At 35.5% G+C, this 18214-nt stretch overlaps 1 protein-coding gene across 1 annotated transcript in view; it reads right to left on the bottom strand.

The window, feature by feature from the left end:
* LOC131591813 (leucine-rich repeat serine/threonine-protein kinase 2-like) overlaps nt 1–18214 on the bottom strand; it is a 65457-nt gene that overhangs the window by 9030 nt on the left and 38213 nt on the right. Inside the window, exons 27-46 of the mRNA XM_058862882.1 lie at nt 17736–17922; nt 17169–17350; nt 16419–16648; nt 15291–15418; nt 14016–14234; nt 11656–11857; nt 10902–10990; nt 10109–10296; nt 9021–9175; nt 7973–8119; nt 7628–7819; nt 6758–6904; nt 6327–6427; nt 5962–6152; nt 5101–5261; nt 4121–4291; nt 2659–2759; nt 2002–2196; nt 833–1026; nt 448–520 (exon numbers count right to left, since the gene is read on the bottom strand). Coding sequence (XP_058718865.1) covers nt 448–520; nt 833–1026; nt 2002–2196; nt 2659–2759; nt 4121–4291; nt 5101–5261; nt 5962–6152; nt 6327–6427; nt 6758–6904; nt 7628–7819; nt 7973–8119; nt 9021–9175; nt 10109–10296; nt 10902–10990; nt 11656–11857; nt 14016–14234; nt 15291–15418; nt 16419–16648; nt 17169–17350; nt 17736–17922 — 3253 coding nt within the window. The remainder of the gene's footprint in view (nt 1–447; nt 521–832; nt 1027–2001; nt 2197–2658; nt 2760–4120; nt 4292–5100; nt 5262–5961; nt 6153–6326; nt 6428–6757; nt 6905–7627; nt 7820–7972; nt 8120–9020; nt 9176–10108; nt 10297–10901; nt 10991–11655; nt 11858–14015; nt 14235–15290; nt 15419–16418; nt 16649–17168; nt 17351–17735; nt 17923–18214) is intronic.

The raw sequence follows: 18214 nt of genomic DNA, 5'->3' as shown, positions 1-18214 counted from the left end.
ACTAAACCTTCAGGTGCCAGCTGATATAAACAGCTCCCAGCATTTCTTCATCTGTTCTGTGAGCAGAACTCTGATCCACAGAAAACCTGAACAATATTACATTTTTGAACATAGCTGTTTTACAAAAATTTACTAAATGAGAGGAAAAAGGAGCTATTACAGCAATAAATGAAGGAGATTAAAACTGTGAGAATATTCTAAACAACAACCAATAATGTCAGTCCCTAGCCAGTTTTCCAGGCCTTTCAAAGGAATTTTTCACCTCTTAACTCTTGTTTAAAGCAGTTATTGTAAAATGTGCAGTTCCTCACAGACTGCACAAGAAAATTCATTTAGGTTTTAGAGAAGCAATTAAAAATAAGTGGCATGAAATAAAGCTACTCTTGGTAGCTGCTTTAGATATTGCTGATAACATTCTATAGAACAGACAGAAAAGAACAAGTCTACCTTTACTGCTCTGTCTTCAAAAACTGCCAGCTTGCCATCAGCTGTGCCTACCAAGAAGAAATTCCTCTGTTTGCTGAAATAAAATAAGATAATTAATTCTAGAAATGCCTTAATCAGGTAAGAAAAATTAAAATGAGAAATGTCTAGTATTTCAAGTATTCAATTCAACGCTAGAAGGAAACACAACCCCTGTGATCATGAATGTAGTCCCCAGTTGCATTGGGTGCAAAATTAAGTGGAAACACAGGCAAAACAAGGAGTTATCAGAACAAAAGTGCAGAGTGTACAGATGTAATTTTCTGAACACCTTAGTTTAGCAGTATTTTCAAAATGTAACCCAAAACATTTAAAAACATTTCAAAAAACATTTAAAATTCATTTATACCTTTGCTTTGAAAGAGAATTGCAGTATAAACAAGTGATAGAATCTGACATTTTCTGCAGACGATGCCTTCTTGTTTCATCTTCTGTGTTAACTGCCCACAGAGAACCAGACTGGGTTCCTGCTACAATCCAGTTTTCTCTCTCAGCAGGAAGAGTCACTAAGGCCAAACTTATAATTTTACTGTCTGCAATATCCTGAGTCAGAAAAGAAGAAGAAAAACAACTTGGTCATGATTTCAGTAATGGTAAATGCTAGTAAATTACTGATGATAAAAAATATAGCACAATCTTCCTGGACTTTGGACAGAACCTTGGCCTAACTTCCCCTTTAAGAAATCTAATTCCCTATTAGCAGCATACATCATCAACAGGGCCACCTTTCTTCAATGTGCTGGGAAGGACCTCTCAAACAGTACACAGGAAAATCTCTCAGCTGAATGCTGACAAAAAAGATATTCTTTTTATTCTAATCAAGATCTTCAAGCCATCAGAGAACTGAAAAATGGAACTACTGCAATACTAATTGCTAATAATAAAAGTACTGGCCTAATATTTCTTTATCTCATTTTATTTTTAGAAAAACAACCCACTCAGATGTATCACGGTCAAGAGATGGCAGATAGAAATAGAACTGAAACAACTTTGATGAGGAATCATGCTCAATTCTGGAACATATATTCATCACAGCACATCAGTCCTGGGTAAAACCTTTCCCCTTTGCTGATGGGATAGGATTGAGATGTACCAAAATCAAATGAAAAGAGCTGGATGGCATCACCAAAGTGGCACAAAGAGATGGCATTTGTGGGAAGGGAGAAGTTGTTAAGAGACAACCTGAATTGTTAAAAGGAGTTACAGATATGAAGGTCTGCCTATTCACTCCTTTGTGTGGTCTCCATGCTAGAAAGTTTCTGCCTCAGTAGAAGAAAGTAATCCAGTAGTGGAAAGACAGTATTATGAGAAAGTTCAGGTTGGATAACAGGAAGAGAGTAAATAGCATCTGCTTTTCTACTTAATTTCATGGATACAATGACTCACTCATGAGCAATCTTTGTTCTCTCAAAACTCAGCTTTCTAGAAGTAATATCCTGCTGTAAAAACGTAATTAATTTTTCTGAAATACATCTGTCTGCCAGAACAAATAGAATAAGTGTCAACTTTCCCACATACCTCACAAGTATGTCCATCTGTGTTCAGGTTAACAAATGAAAGCTGTGCCTTTTCTGTGTTCCCATTGCCTATCCAGACTCCTGCCTTCTTGCAGCTTTGATTGGCAGCCACCATGCACTCTGCTGTAGATGTGCTGGGTATTGAAACATACCTCATCAAACAGATAAGCTCTGCAGAATTCAGGATCTCATAAACCTAAAAAGAAAGCCACAGCATGCCCATGGTAACAACAATGGCTTGTTGATCAATAAACAATAAGCAATGGATAACATAACTTTTTAGATACGGACAAAGTATCTCAGCAGGCCTGGTCACTTGTACTGCCACAGAGCAGTGTGTAACTGCACTGATTTAACAAAGTCCTTATTGCATAGCTCTAGTAAATACCAAGAAGTAATCCGAATTTTGTTTCACTACAATTGCTACACAGCAACACAGGGAAAACAGTGAGCTAGAACATATGGTTGGTAGATTTCAATGGAACAGTTTATTCTGGATGGCAAGAGCAGGCAATATTTCATGGCAGTTTCCATTGCAGAAAAGAACAACAGAAAGAAATGTGTGCTTCTCATTAACTTAATGCCTGATTCCTTTTCAGAAACCACAACTTTGTACTGCCATCTATCATAAAAAACAAATAAATATACTAAGTAATACCTGGCAAGATGTTGGTCGTTCCTGAGGGTTTTCCTTCAAACACTTTTTAATTAAATTTTCAACTTCAGGCCAGGGAGAACACCCATATTCTTTGACAGGATCTAGAATGTAAAATTATATAACTTATTAACCAGCATTTACCATAGTTCTAAATAACTTCTTATTTTTAGAATTCATCTAACTTCTTACTGAGCTGCTCTAAGAAATATCATATTCTTACGTAAAATGTCAGCATGAACAGCTTGGAATTGCTCATCTGCCATTATATGCTAGAGCATATAATGCTAGAACTAGTCTCCTTTTAATTAATAGCAATTAAAGCAAATGGATTTTGCTTTATCTTTTTCTTTGATGTCCGTGTGCCTGGGACTGAATTGCAGATATACATGGGTTGTGTTTCCATTAATGCTGACCATTCAAGGGTATGTCACTTCAGTCTTTCAAATTCCTGTAAACACTGTTTTCCACATTTATTCTTCTGAGTATAGGGAATACAGGTGAACTTACAATAAAAGATACAGCAAACAGATAAACAACTCCATATAGCATTTACAAGATATGGAAGTTTAAATTCCCACTTAGTGCTTGGAATATGTATCTTATAACTATAGCTGCTGAACTCTCTGAGAACAAATCATTCCTGATGGTGCCTGTATTGCTTTTCCTTTTAGTTCATCATAATCCACAGCAAATATTCCAGTCCTCCCTCAGACACACAGACAGCAACATTAGTGATGGATACCTGAAAATGAACATATTCAGTGCAGCAAAAGACAGGCACTGTTTGCTTATGAGAACAGGCAGCCCCTCTTTTGGTTGAAATAAAGAAATGATGAGCATAGGTCGATGGAACTGTACTATCTTCAGAAACGAATACCTCAATTATTCCACAGGGCTTATAATACAGTCAATACAGCTGCATTTAAGAGATACTCAGTCGTCAACTCCTGGGATATCCTCCTTAGGAAGGGGGAAGAAACTGTCTGACCTTAGAACTAGACTGTTCTCCTTAAGGAGCAGAAAATGTGTGAACACTCTCTCATAATGGAGAAGCCATGCCAGACTGAGTGATGCTGCTCTTTCCTAAATGGAGCAAAACATTCCTTAAAAAATGTTTCATGAGTATACCCACTATTGCTGGGCAATAAATAAGAACACCAGACATTAAACTTGCAGTGCTATAAAAATTCAACAGCTCTCAACACTTTGGCAGAAGTGGCCCAAAGTTATGTTGTCCTGAGTGATATTGTCCAAATGATTACATCATGTCCAGCCTGATAGCCTGTTTAATCTTCCTGCCAGCAGCCAGTAACTACATATTGTAATGCAGAAGGAATATGAAGAATGTTATATTTTTCTAAGTCTCCTTCTATGATCACTGTTAGATACAACGTAACCCGTAAGATATGCTATTGCTGGAAGAGGCAGGACAAATGCTAAAACTTTTAGGAACAAGGCATACCTGGTAATTTTCCTTGTATTGCTAGTTCATCAAATTCATTTGGAAACTTCAAGCCTTCCATTATTCTACCTCCTCCTGTTAAAATGTCATAAAGCAGCAAGCCAAATGAATAAACATCAGCTTGCTGATTGTAAATAACATTTCCTCTGGCAACCTCTGGCGCTCGAAATCCTGCAAATAAATCACTCATTAGTAAGTATGCTCCATATCAAGATGAAGCCATCTTTGTACTTTAAAAAGTAAATTATTGATAAAAATGACACAGGAAGTGCAAGGAAAAACATCAAACTATTTCTGGGCTGGCAATAGCTTGTATTTGGCAGATGTCCAAAAATATCAGCAGTAAGTATAAAGGAAAGGGATAGTACATCAGTTACACAGCTCCTGCCCCTGTTAATATAAAACAATTACTTTATCAATGAATTCTGAAAGTCAAGCACAAGTCTGCAGTCTTAATTGAAGGTACAACATTTAACACTTGAAGTGACGCTCTCAAGCACATTTTAGAAGACCTAAAGGAACTTTTCAAAGTGGTTGATTTGTTCAGTGCTTTAGAATGGATGCCAATAGGTTCTCGCTAAAGTTGGGGAACAGTGGAAATATTTATTGCCTCTAAAAAAAATTAAGACTTATGTACTCATTACTGGAAATTAAAGCAAAATATTTTAGTAGTATAATTTCAATAGCACAATAACCATATTAAAACAAGACAATGAAAAATTATTATGAATACATGTAATTTAATTTCTTCTTCTTAAACCTTTAATACATCCCTTGATTCTTCTAAAAGATGTTAAAACATGAACAGGTGGAAAGGCCAAGAGGTATAAATCTGGCATCACAACTTGTAATATGAATAGGACTACTTTTAGTGACTTTTGACTAGAATATAGATTCAAGTTACTTCTTACAGACTGCATGAAAAATATATTAGCTATTTTTGGACATAATGGACTTTAAATCAAATCATATCTCCATACCTGGTGTGCCTTCGGAGGTTTTTATTCCCATTCGGCAACAATACTGGGCAATGCCATAGTCAGCTATTTTTGCAATAACAGCTGAATTGGGATATAAGGTAAAGAGCAACACATTGTGAGGCTTTAAATCACGGTAGATAATCATTGCTGAATGCAGGTACCTAGTAATCAAAAAATATTTATTGAAAGCATTCATAAGTTAGGGATGCATCTGTATACACACACTGAGTGCATTATTCCCAAAACAGTAAACTGTGTTTTCACACATGAAATATTGTGTTAAAAATGTCAGCATCACCAACATGACACAGCCTTTCTGGATAATGAATTTAGAATTGTTCTCAAATACTATTTACTGTTTACACTGTGTTTTGGTATTTTAGTACCATTGCAATGTACCAGTATTTTAGTACCACTGCGTTGTATTTTAGTATCAAGTTTCATCTGAAGAGTCACTGATAGTTTGAAAATGCATCCTAGAACCTTAAGCTTAACTCTCTTGCAGGTTTTGTAATTTTAAAGTCACACTGCAATGAGGTGAGGTGATTCATGGACTTTCAGAACTTGAAAAATGCACTAAATTAACATCTTTGACATTTCAGTAAGAAATTAACAGCCACATGGAAACTGTACCCAGTCTTGCAATTTCTCTATTCATATAAGCATCACTTATTAGCAAGAAAAAATCCAGGTGATGAAAGTATATATTACATATCAGCCAATCAACCATAAAAATACAAGCATTTGTCTGACCCAGGAAATATTCTGCCTGAGATGTGAGAGAACAGAAGCTTTTCATTTGCAGTATAATGTCTTTGAAGGTCTATCCTCTTTTTACAGCAATGCAGAAGACACATTTACCTTAAGCCATCTGCTACATGTAGAGCTATCCTGTGCTGAAGTGTTCTAGTTAAACTTGCATTGTCTTGTTGAAGCAAACGATCAAGAGACCCTTTGAGGGCCAATTCCATCACCAGCATCCGGGGACGGATTGCAGCAGCCAGCAAAGACACTAAACTGGGGTGGTGAAGGTGACAAAGCACTGCAAGCTCCTGTATAAAGGGTAAAATCAGATGAAACAGTGCAAATAGCATAATCTCTATATCTGAAATAAACTGAGGAATGTTTTGGAGTGAGGACTTGCAATTTACTTAAACTTTTAGAACTCTTCACTAGGGTTGGTATTCCAAGAGCAGCACTAGAGAACAACAGGCAGTATTTCTTACTTGTCTTAGGAGCCTGAGGGAAGTATGTTTATTGAAAATCTTTACAGCAACCTCTTCACCACCATAGGATGCACGGTACACAGATCCAAAGCCACCATCACCTTTTGAACAACAAAATTGAAGAGCATTATAAAAAAGGGATAACAACCATTTGTCCAAAATAATAGCTGAAGGAATTCAGTTTTAAAATATGTTGATCATCTACAGTGTTAAGATTCATGATCAGTAAACTAAACACAAAAGAAACAGTGTCCTAGCACACAAGTTAATGGAAAATTCAAAACTCAATAACTTGAAATTCAGAATACCTTAAAATAATACATTTCTTCAGAAAAGAAATCTCTAAAATGCTTTTCATATGTTGCAGAACAAACTTCAATTGTTTGCATAATCTCTGTAAAAAAAACCCCACCATACAAAATAATGCTTACCTAAGAGAAATTCAGGAGCTTCATCAAATTCCAGGTCATCGTTGTTCAATATAATATTTCTAGGCAAATCAGCCAGTATCAGATCAGGAGCAATCTGAGCAATTGGAATGGTCTGTCTTGGTTGGTCTGGATTTACCAAAAGGTCCCCTTAGAAAAACGAAAGAGAAAATGAAAAAGAAAGGAAGGGTAGGCATCACTAAAAAAGCACTGAAAGGCATGAGGATCTCCAAGAATGCAGAAGATCAATGTACCGAAAATTAGATTCATATATGTGCTTACATATATCTATATATGCATACACACAGACATACATACTAATTAAGCTTGCCATTCAAATTCTTGGCTCCTACATGTTTAAGTATTTTCAAGGTTCTATATATGTACCAATCAAAAGTGAAGACATTTGCTGCTATGTAACACCACTAAACTAACCAAGAGATCATTTTTTTGTCTGTAAAAAGAAAGAATGCTGTTAGTATGTAGAATGCCATACTGAATATTGTCTTTTAAATTACTGTGCTATGTGATCCAACCAAGAGATCAAGTATTAATTTTACTATCTTCTGGATTCAGTTCCAAGATTGAAGCTGCATTATCAGTATTAAGACAAAATTATTCTTTCTATTATTGCTATTTTTATGTAACTACACAGAGTAGATGCAATCTATTTCATATTCTATACTTATATATACTGGATAGCTCTCACATAAACCTCCCAAGTTGCTTTCGACTTACACTGCAACGTTTTCTTACAGAAATGAAACATTCTTAAATACCATGAAGTACCCAAATGCTATAAAGGGGATATTGCACAGTATTTGGGTAGATACAAGTGTACCTCTATATACCTCAAATGGCAGAAATATATACCTTCTTCAGCCTTCCTAAGCAAGTCATCAAGCAGTATTTTTTGGTGTTCTTCACCATCTTGAAAGCTGTACAGAGCCCACTTCTTCAACAGTGTTTCCCCTTCACCACACACATCTATCTCCAACAAACCTGGAAACCATTCTTCCATAAGAGAATCTATGTGATCCACAACTTGCCCCAAAAGAATGCACCCTTTAAGAAACAAAAAGAGGGAAATTACAGACCCAATCTACCATACTTTTAATTGCAAAGATAAACTTTATATTCCAAAGGCAAAAGCACAACAAACCAAAATGCCAAGCTGCAATCAAACTGGAGCAAAATTCAGGCTCAAGAATAATTAACCTTTTCTGCAAGAAGGTGCTGTAATTTTCAAAAAACTGTCTGGGTTGTTGTCAAATACTGCTGATTCCACTAGACAATAAGCTTCAGGAGACCAGTTCAAGTAGATGCCTTGTCTCCAGTACATTCTATTAGGACGAAGAGCTCGCTCTAGAAAATACAAAATTAGATTAAAAGCCTGATTTCCAATATAAATGTCAATTTTAAAATATTCAGAATAATTCACAGTACTTTGAATACATAGTTATGATTACAAGGTTATACCTACCCAAACAAAATACAGGCTACAACCTTGCAGGCAGCATAGCCCTACAAAAACTAAATATATGTCAACTTGTGTTCAGCTGCAGAAGGCATACCCACAAACTGTAAGTATTTAATCAGATGGTGAGTCATGCAGCAGGTAGGCATTACAGAAATGCCTAGGTACATTCAGGTTCAAGCACAGAGTATCTCAGGCAAAATATGAAAAAAGCTCTGATTTAAATTTTTCCTGTCACATACTCATGAAATAGCAGGATGCAACTGGAATTTGATGCTAAGAAGAAACTTGAATGCCAGAACATTAGGCATTTACAAGTAATATTTGTAAAATATTATTAGCATGTGAAAGCATGGAATTCTTAGAAAAAAGTAAAGGCATTTCCCCTCCTTCTGATAAATACAAAGCTTTGAGACTTAAATAAAGTGAGAAATAATGAACCTGAAGAGAAGCAGTTTGTTTTTCTGTGTGGAAGACATATCCCTTCCTGTATTTTTTGTGGAAGCAAATAGCATTATTGCATAAACATGAGGATCTCCCCTACCTCTAGAATGTGAAGGAGAGAAATGGACCACTTGCAACCTTTACCTTCTTTTGTATACCACTGTGAAGATCATGCACTATCTGTTCCTGGATACTTCTGTTACACAAATGACCACTGTCTTTTTCTTGCAAGTGTTCAGAATTTAGCTAAAGCAAAACAGTGCTGGGGACTAAAGCTTTAACATGCAGGTGTTGGCATTCAAGGCAAACTTGCACACTATTCCTTTTGAAGATAAAGATTTGTACCTCTTCCTGATAGCATGTAAGGTGATATCTCAAGCAACCTGTTGATCAGCCTGGACCAAAATCCCATAGGAAAGTACGGCATCTCATAAAGTCTGATGATAATTTCTGAATTTTCACAGTGGGGAAGCTCTATAACAGGTCTGTGATCAGACAAACTGAAAGAATAAAAATATTAAGACAGTATTCGATGATGTAATATATCTGAGCTGATGACATATATTATTTATCATGTAAAATGCATTATTTATTAATGAATGCATGATTCTGTTGGTCAGGGAGCTAACAGATAGTGTATTTGTTTATGCTCCTTGCTTGTGTCAAAGTGAAGTTCTGACTGTAATTTAAACCCAACAGCACCTCACAGATCATCAGATATTTCATGTGAATATGAGGAAAATCTGGAACATACATAAGGCAGGTAAGACATTCAGATAAAACCTTCCTAACCCAGGGCTTTGAAGGACATAAAAATCCTAATCAGTGCAGCCATGCAACACTCTCTCCATTTGGCAGCATAAATATTACTGAACACATTAGGGAAATCTGTAACTGAGGCAGAGAAACTGAGTTATCTGCTTCAGAAAAAACAAAAATACCACAGTCAAAGTCATAACAATTTTTTTGTCACCACATTTAGGATCTACACTTTTTGAAGGAGATACTGCCTCTGAGTAACCCGTCTGTGGTTCTCACTTCACACGAATAGGTTATGGAAATGTTTTGTTGTCTTTTATATTGCAATAAACATCTGTAATGCTGGCACACTTGTGTGTGACACTAAATTATAATCTCCTTTCTGTAGTCCTGAAGTATGGTAATTGTAAAAGAAGTGCTATTCTCTTAAAGTATTCTATCATTTATAGTTTCCATTTACCCACCATATTGATGCAACATAAGCTTTGTCTGCTACAAGATTAGTTTAACATATCTCTTCTGAAAGTACTTACTAAATGTAATATACAGAGTACATCATGCTTTCATGTACCAAAAATTGCTCTGATGATCAGTGAAACTAGTTAGCCTGATGAGAGGTTTCTATTTAGATCTCTCTTTATGGCTGTCATTTGTGAGTTTAGCTCCTTGCTTACCTGCTTGGGATTAGTAGTTGGTCCTCTCCTAATGGCAAAGCAATCTGAAACTTTTCCAGAAGTTTAAAATATTGTGACATATAGATTTTAGGGAACTTGCTCTTCTTCAAAAGGAATTTTTCCACATCTGAACGCTTTACAATTCCCTTAGGGTATTTAGAAGAGCCTTCAACTTTCACCATCAGAATCTTTTAAAAAAAGTGAAACAATTTCAGGTGTACATTCATCATTAGATGAAAGTTTCTAATGAAGTTTCTAATGAAAGTTTCTAATGAAAGAGGTTAGAAAATCTGAATATATATAATAAATTTTGAGAGTGTTTCTAGAACAATATTTTGACGATAGTCTCACTTAAGCAGTCAGTCTGCTGCTCTTCCATTCCAGCTCCTTATCCACTCACTTTTCTCTGCCATCTGTACCTAGCATACAATTACAATTCTTCCCCCTTCTTAGAGCCTTTAGCCCAAAGTTCCAGCTTTCATCCCAACCTGCGGCAACATATTGCAGGATTACCTTGCATCTGTGGGGATTTTCTATTCTACATGTATTCTTGTGTCCATTGCAGTTTAAATTATATTGGACATTACAATGTAAGAACAGACAAGCCATGACACAGTCAGTTGTCCAGAAAGCAACATACAGAAAGAACCAGGTAAAAAAATGTGAGTCTTGAGAAAATTCTAGATCATGAAACAAGAAAGAAATGGTGAAGAAGGAACACTGATGAGTTACAGTGGCTTTAGACAAGGAAAAATGTACCATAAATGTATACACAAAAAGCAATCAGTCTGACCTGTGCCATGATTTTACACAGCCACTTTGGATCTACGAAATACAGATCTCTTAGCTGTAGTGCTGGGTCTTGGAAATGAAGAAGAACACCTGCACAAAGAATACTGTAATTAGCAATGCATTGCTCAAGATCAATATTAAGCAAAGTAAGCACTCCACTCTGGGCTATTTTTATTATAAGATTTGGCATAAACAATTTAATTAACAAATTAACAAATTTAATTAACAAATTAACAAATTTAATTAACAAATTCAGCTATCTTTATGTCAGTATCTCAAAATAGTAGAATGCAAGCATGACTTGCTCAGCTTTACCTTTATTTTCAGACTTTTTGTTAGCTTTTTAATGTGACTTGTTTTCTTTGCTAAGCTCTGTGTGGTTTATTATTTAATTTTAGGAAGTCAATACTGTACTGAGATAAGCTGTTACATGTGTTCCTCTGACCACCATTCCATTTGAGCTATTGGAGCAATTGCATCTTTCTTCAGCAACTGTGCTGCCTAACCAGCAGCGGAACGTTTTCAAGGAGGCATAAGAGAGAGCAAGAGATATAAACTGTTACAGTACTGATCCTACAAGCCATGGAACTCCCTTCCTAACACTGTGGTTTAACAAACTAATGTTACCTAAGCTTAGACACTTCAGCTTACCATTTTGTGGCAACCTTGTGAAAGACTTAAAAACATGTACAGATCTATCAGCTGCAGATTTAAAGCAAAGTGCTAACAAACACACATCAAAGAGAATATTTTACCTGATTCATTCAGAAAGTGAATTGCATGAGGGAGTTCATTTTCATCCAGCTGTAACTGGCCTTCCTGTACCAGCTCCAGCAAGCGTTTCTGATCAATTACAGGAAATTCCCCTGGGACATTTTTACGTTCCAGCAAAATTCTCTTTTCCAGCTCCAGGTAGCTGTCAGGAATTAGCTGACCAACTACTGGTTGATCTCTGATCTGTAAAATTAGGAATAATAATTTAAAATGTGTTAATTTATTCATGTAAAATGCATAAAATAAAACAAAGATATAAAGTGTATGTCCACTCAATAGTAGCAGAAAAGAAGAACACTCATTTATTGACTAACGTGATCAATAAAGGTAGACATAAGTAATTATTTTTTCAGAACTATAATGTCTTTCTATAAATAAATACTCAGAGAAGACAATATTTCGATATTGCTAGTACATAATAAATAAAGGAGGTTTCTCAAAAGACATTATTTCAAAGAGAAGCTTTGGTTCAAAGAAAAAGGAAAATATTCACTGTATGAGCAGATGATATACATCTTCAGTTAAGACAAAACAATAGACAAATTAATAAAAAAACCCTATACTTCTTGTAATATGCAATATCTCTAGTTGTGTTTTTAGGTGAACTGTGGGGAAGAGAGTAGTAGCTCAATTAAAAGTCTCCACTGTTGGCAGTCAGTGGACAAGAGAGTAGAATGAAATTAATTTAGCCACATGACTGACACAAATGGGTGCTTTGTGCCTGTTTCCTGAGCCTCTGTTCCTTTGATACTTGGCAATCACCAGTACCCAGTCAGGTTTTCCTTTCTCCATGCGTGCTGACCTACTAAACTTTCTGAGGAAATAGGAAACAAGTTTCTCAATATTTACAAACTGGCTTCTTAACTGCAATCATTCTCTCACCAATGCACTGTGATGTTTTTAATGTGTCAAAAATATAATTGGTACTTGTGCAGATGAAATTAGAACCTTATGTAATTTCAAAGACTTCAGAGTACTTCATGACAATGCTAAATACTTAATTCATTTTGTCTAACCTCTAAGCAGATATCTTGTAACATTCCTTTCACAAACCACCTATGTCATTTACGGTAATTATCTCATTTCCTTCAGGCCACCTTACATCTGTGTGGAAGTATAAACATCAGTTTAAGTCATAGTCACAAGAGATGCAGACATTAAAGGAAAAACATTTTTCAAAAAGCAGAACATTTCTGGAGTGTTGAATAAGTATGGTGGGACATAGAGCCACATAAAAACACCAGCTCTATTTATGCCTACTGGATGTATGAGAAGAGGAATTGAATCCATTTCGCTTGAAGAGGGCACCTCCTTGCCATTTAGGACTGGTTAGCTGCTCTTTGCACTGTGGAACGAAGTTAAGGAGATTTTGGATATGGCTAAATTGCTAATTCCTGAAAGAACCAAGAGAGGTGTGTACACTTTAACTCATTTGTAACACCACTGGTGTGAGGCTAGTCATAAATACATCATTTGCTCTATAAAATCTTCCAAGCAGTCATTTGAAAGAAATTTGGGTTCTGGAATGATTTATGAAGCTCTGCCATTGATTTAAGTAGCACAGGACATCACCTTTTCTCTTTAATGTGTTAGGACATAAATGAAAAATGTGCTGCATAAATTAAAAAAAAAAAAAAAAAAGTATATCCTTTTGTCACAGATGAGATTCTGTCTTTCTATAAGCTCCATGCCTGGGCTGATCTCTTCACTCACACTAAGGGCTTCATGCTGTGGCTAAGGCTATAGCAGGGAATGAACTGGGATAACTTTGGAGACAACAGAATTACAAGTACAGATATTCCAATCTAGGAGGACCACTCAGCCCCCATAGGATCTTCCTTTCCTGGTTTAATTCACTTTCCTGTTTACAGAAATAGTTTCATGTTATGTAAAATGAAATCAGTAAATGGAAAATTGGTTGGTTTTCCCAACCAATATCTTATTTCCCAAACTACAATATCTTATTTCCTGTCCCCTGAAATTTTGCAACACTTACTGTAATTACACGATGTCGCCCAAGAAACCAAGCTTTTAATTAAATTTCTTTGTAAGACAAAGAGGCTCATTTTTAATTAAATACTTGATTTATGGCCCTAGTGCTTGAAAACAGAACTTAGCTGGGTTTTTTAATAAGTTGATTTTTTGGTAAGAAAATCAAATTAAAACAAACCTGGCAATTTTCCTTCATTATTCTGCTGTGTGTAACATTTTATAGCAGGTAACATGACTTTACTATCACACACAAAATTTATTTAACTATGCATTAATGTTCAAAAATGTATTCACTTAAGTAAAAGAAGTTTTTTAATGTTTTCAACATTAAAAACAGCATGTAGCCTACCTTGAAGTGAAGACTCTCCTTTATGATGATTTTCCGAAGTCTGATAATGGAATCGGATTCCTCTGTAGCATTGACAAAATGGTAATCCTGGATTGCTGGGAAGCCTCGCTTGTTCAACAGCTCTCTTGTAATTTTACTCATACAGGCCTTACGTTGCATTTCATCAGAAACATCCAAATGAGTGCCAACAAGGATGACAGGGGATGTTGATGCTCGAGCCTGTCAGTGAGATCCATACTATTGATTAACTCGATAGTGAATGTTGATTTTAGTGTTTTATATTCATATAAAATGTGATCAATTTAGTGAAACATTCAGAGAGCTGTCTATTTCAAAACAGAAATATTAAAAAATCAGCTTTTTCTAAATGGAAGAAGTGTACATCTGGATTTCATTCTTTGCAGATTAACACTATTGGCAGAAAACAGAGGGACATTATTTGTTAAGACCATCCAAAAAAATTGAAAAGTCAAAAGAAATGGTACTTTGCTAGCTGTCATTGGAACAAGGCAGTAGTGAAACATCAGCAAGTACTGCATAGCAAAGAACACATCAGAACTGATTTTCATCAACACTATCCTGATTGTAACACTGTGTCTGTATCACTGCCCAAGGTGAAAAGAGTGAAAAAGACAAGTTCATCAACAGGATCAGTAAACAAACTCTTTATGTGAGTGTATTGCCCAGTCATGGCTAAGCATCCTACAAAAAGAAAAGACAAGTAATGCTCACTCAACAAGGAATGGCTCCATAAATGGAAATAAACACTTAGAAAAAATGAAAAATATACAGGCAGATTCTCAGGTCAATTCCCTACTATAGTTCTGGAAAAATTCCTATTAATAATATGACACTAAGCATACACTTAATAGCATGATTTCAAACCTGTATCTAGTCAGTTTTAAATTAGTCTAATTCTGGCTTCCCCAACATTTTTACTGGTGTAAAAGAAAAATGCAAGTTTAACTCATTATTTTTTTAATACAACTCCTTTCTTATTTTTATCAGTAAATTCAAAATATTGCCAGAATATACAACTATTCTTTTGCACATCACTTTGTACAATTTTAAGTCCAAAACTGTGCTGATCATATCTTTTTATGTCTAAAACTACTTTCATATCCAATACATGATGTATTTCAGCTCTTGTTTAATATTACTATTCTTACTTTCTGAATATTTTTTTTTCCTTCTTCCCCTATATAAATATTTATGGTTAATTTGCTGTTCACCTACAGCCTCCTGGAAAGGAGAATTCTGTTCTGTATGTCTTACCTTGATGTTAAAAAGCCATGGCTTCATAGCATCCACCTCTGCTTGTCCTTTGCTGAGATCATAAACAGCAAGATATAAAGCCCTCTGGGTCATGAAATGAGGATGGGTACTGTAGAACTCTTCTTGTCCTAATGATCAAAAATTTTCATTGTTTTGTACTTCCTTGACTGAACATCTTCAGATCACAAAAAAGCAGAGGAACACGTCCCCAGACCACAAGTTCACAAATGAAATCAATGTTTGCAGAAATGTATATAAATTGACAGGAAGCCATAATAACTATGAATTTTAGGAAGGCACTCTGTGATTGATTGAAGTGTAATGTTAAAAAACACATGCTGGTTTTATATCAAGTGTAAGATTTAACTGGATAAACATGGTTTCTGCATAGACAACTTAAAAGGTTGTGATTCTTTTAAAACTCCAATACTGAATTTCTCCCTCACTCTTTCCTTTTCTTCTACCTTCTTCCTTTCCCTTCTCCTATACTTGCAGCAATTTCAAAATACATTCACATAATTAAGCACTTAAAAGTACAGCTAAAGCTGGACATCCAGCTTGAATGGCACTGGTCTGGGCTTATGCATTGTGATAGACTGTATGTAGAAGATGATAGACCTCTGTTTAAAAATAACTTTTCTATGGCCTCAAATAGCCCTGGATTTTAGAAGTGCTTTTATAGTCCCCCAAACTCAAAGTTTTCCAGAAACACAAGGTTCAAAGACCCATCCTAAGTGCTGTGTTGTCTGTGACCTTCCAAACCTGTGATACTGCAGAGCCTAGAGAGACCTGGACTACAAAAGGGAGAAACAGAGTTGAATGAAAGATTCTTCTGGTGATTACAAGCAGTTTCTTACTATTCTGAAAGATTATTCTGAAGTATTATAGTTGAAATGAGTGGTCAAACCTCATCTGGCGATAAAAAATTCCTGAGGCTTTATATTAAATTTGACGGATTAGTTGCTAATTTACAGAATTCACTAATTTATAAGTGGTTGTTGGACTTTTGGTGTACGTTTGTGATTCTACTGTCCCCAGTTTGAATTACCACAGGCTGACTCTAAGAATAAATAATGCATTAAAAAGCTAGAAAAGACAATAGTAAAGGAAAATAAACCCAGGAAATACCTCCAAAGTCCCACACATTTAATATAAGCTCCTTCTTCATTTTGCCTTTCCCTTGAATGATCCAGTCTTTTACATCAATGCCTACTGTCGCTTTTGGAGAACCCAGTTCTGTTCGTTTGCTTTTCATTAGTTGTTGGAGCAGGGTAGTTTTCCCACTGCCAGTGTTTCCAACAATCATGAGCTTCATTCTGTTATAAGGCACAGCCTTCTTCAGTCGTTGTTGAAGAAATCTGGTAGAAAAAAAATTGCAAAACTCACAGAAGTGTGTAACAGAGAAAAAGACCAACAGAACACAAGAACAAAGAAAAATCTAGAAATATACAATTTTCTTCAAATTTTCAGTACCTTTTTGATATTACTGTTCTCTTAACTGTCTACTCTAATTTCTGATTTGAAAGCTGAGGTTTAATTCAGAATATGTCTTTTTTGTTGTTGTTGTTTTGTAATTACCCCAAAACAGTGCTCTGTGCAGTGCACTGTGGAACACAATAAACATATTACAAATAATTGGTAAGCACCATTTTTTGCACAGTTTACAGAAGCATCAAGTTCAAGAGGTAACACTAGTATGGTCTAAATCACTCTAATCTATTTTATCTGTGTGTGTAGGTATCATAACCTTCCACAGAGCAGCATACTGGATTTCATATGACAAACCAGCATGTCTTTTCAAAACAGCTTGTTACCTTCTCAATGCTTACTGCAAAAGAAAGCAAACCAGAAATATTCAAGAACAATAGGGCAACAAACCTGATAATGTCTCTGGCTTTGCATCCCACATGCTTGAAGTCTAAATTAAGATGGAGTCCTTCCAAAGGAAGATCCCAGACTTTGGACAGTCTTCCCATTTCATCAGGAAAGAATCTCAGATCAGGATTATGACTTACATCCAGAGAAGTCAAATTCTCTAGGAAGCCAATCTGAGGAGGAATCTAAATAAAAGAACATTTAATGGGCAAATAAATGTTTTAAAAAATGAGGAACATAAATACATTAATTATTTAACAGAACTAGGTATTATTTTTACTGCTGTAGTTATTTTTTTTTAATAAACAGGCCTAATATCCCACAGGAGGAGAGAAAAGACTTTATAAGTAATTCAGTATACAAGCTGATTATATGATACATTCCAGGAAGAAAAGCTGAAGAGAATACAGCGATTTTCCTTCACAGAGAGTACTATTTGCACTTATATACCATTTCACTAATACAATGTAAAATGGTATGAGAAGTGACACGAAAATCAAATGAATATTTTAAAATTGCATTCAACTGAAAAGCATTTAAATTTTCTTTAGGCAGAATCTTACACTTTACCTCCTTTAACTTGTTGTGGGAGAGGTGTAGCTTTTCTAGTCTAGACCATGCACATGCCTTTTCACTCAAGTCCAAGACATCTATTTGGTTATGATTAAATAACAGCTCCCTTAAATTTAGTGATTTCCAGTGCATTGGTCCAGGCAGGCTTACAATCTTGTTTTGGCTTAAATCCACTGACCGCAAACTAAAAGCATGAAAATAAAAAAGAGAGAAGTTAGCAAAAGGAAAAATAAAACCCAGGTTAGCTGGAACCAAAGCTGTATTAATTTTTAATAAACAAGTAGATTAGCTATCCGAAGAGATGGTTTTCAGAATTTGGATTTGGATTCTAAAATCCAAATACAAGTAGATATGTTTGCAAATACATGAGCAGAAATTACACAGTTCACCTACACCTATTGGACAAATATGCTGTTTGCATTACCATGAAACATGAAACACACAAAAATGCAAGCAACAACACCTTAATTTGTCTG

The sequence above is a fragment of the Poecile atricapillus genome, chromosome W (assembly GCF_030490865.1).
Source record: "Poecile atricapillus isolate bPoeAtr1 chromosome W, bPoeAtr1.hap1, whole genome shotgun sequence".
Lineage (NCBI taxonomy): Eukaryota > Metazoa > Chordata > Aves > Passeriformes > Paridae > Poecile > Poecile atricapillus.
This window is presented reverse-complemented; position numbering and strand designations above follow the sequence as displayed.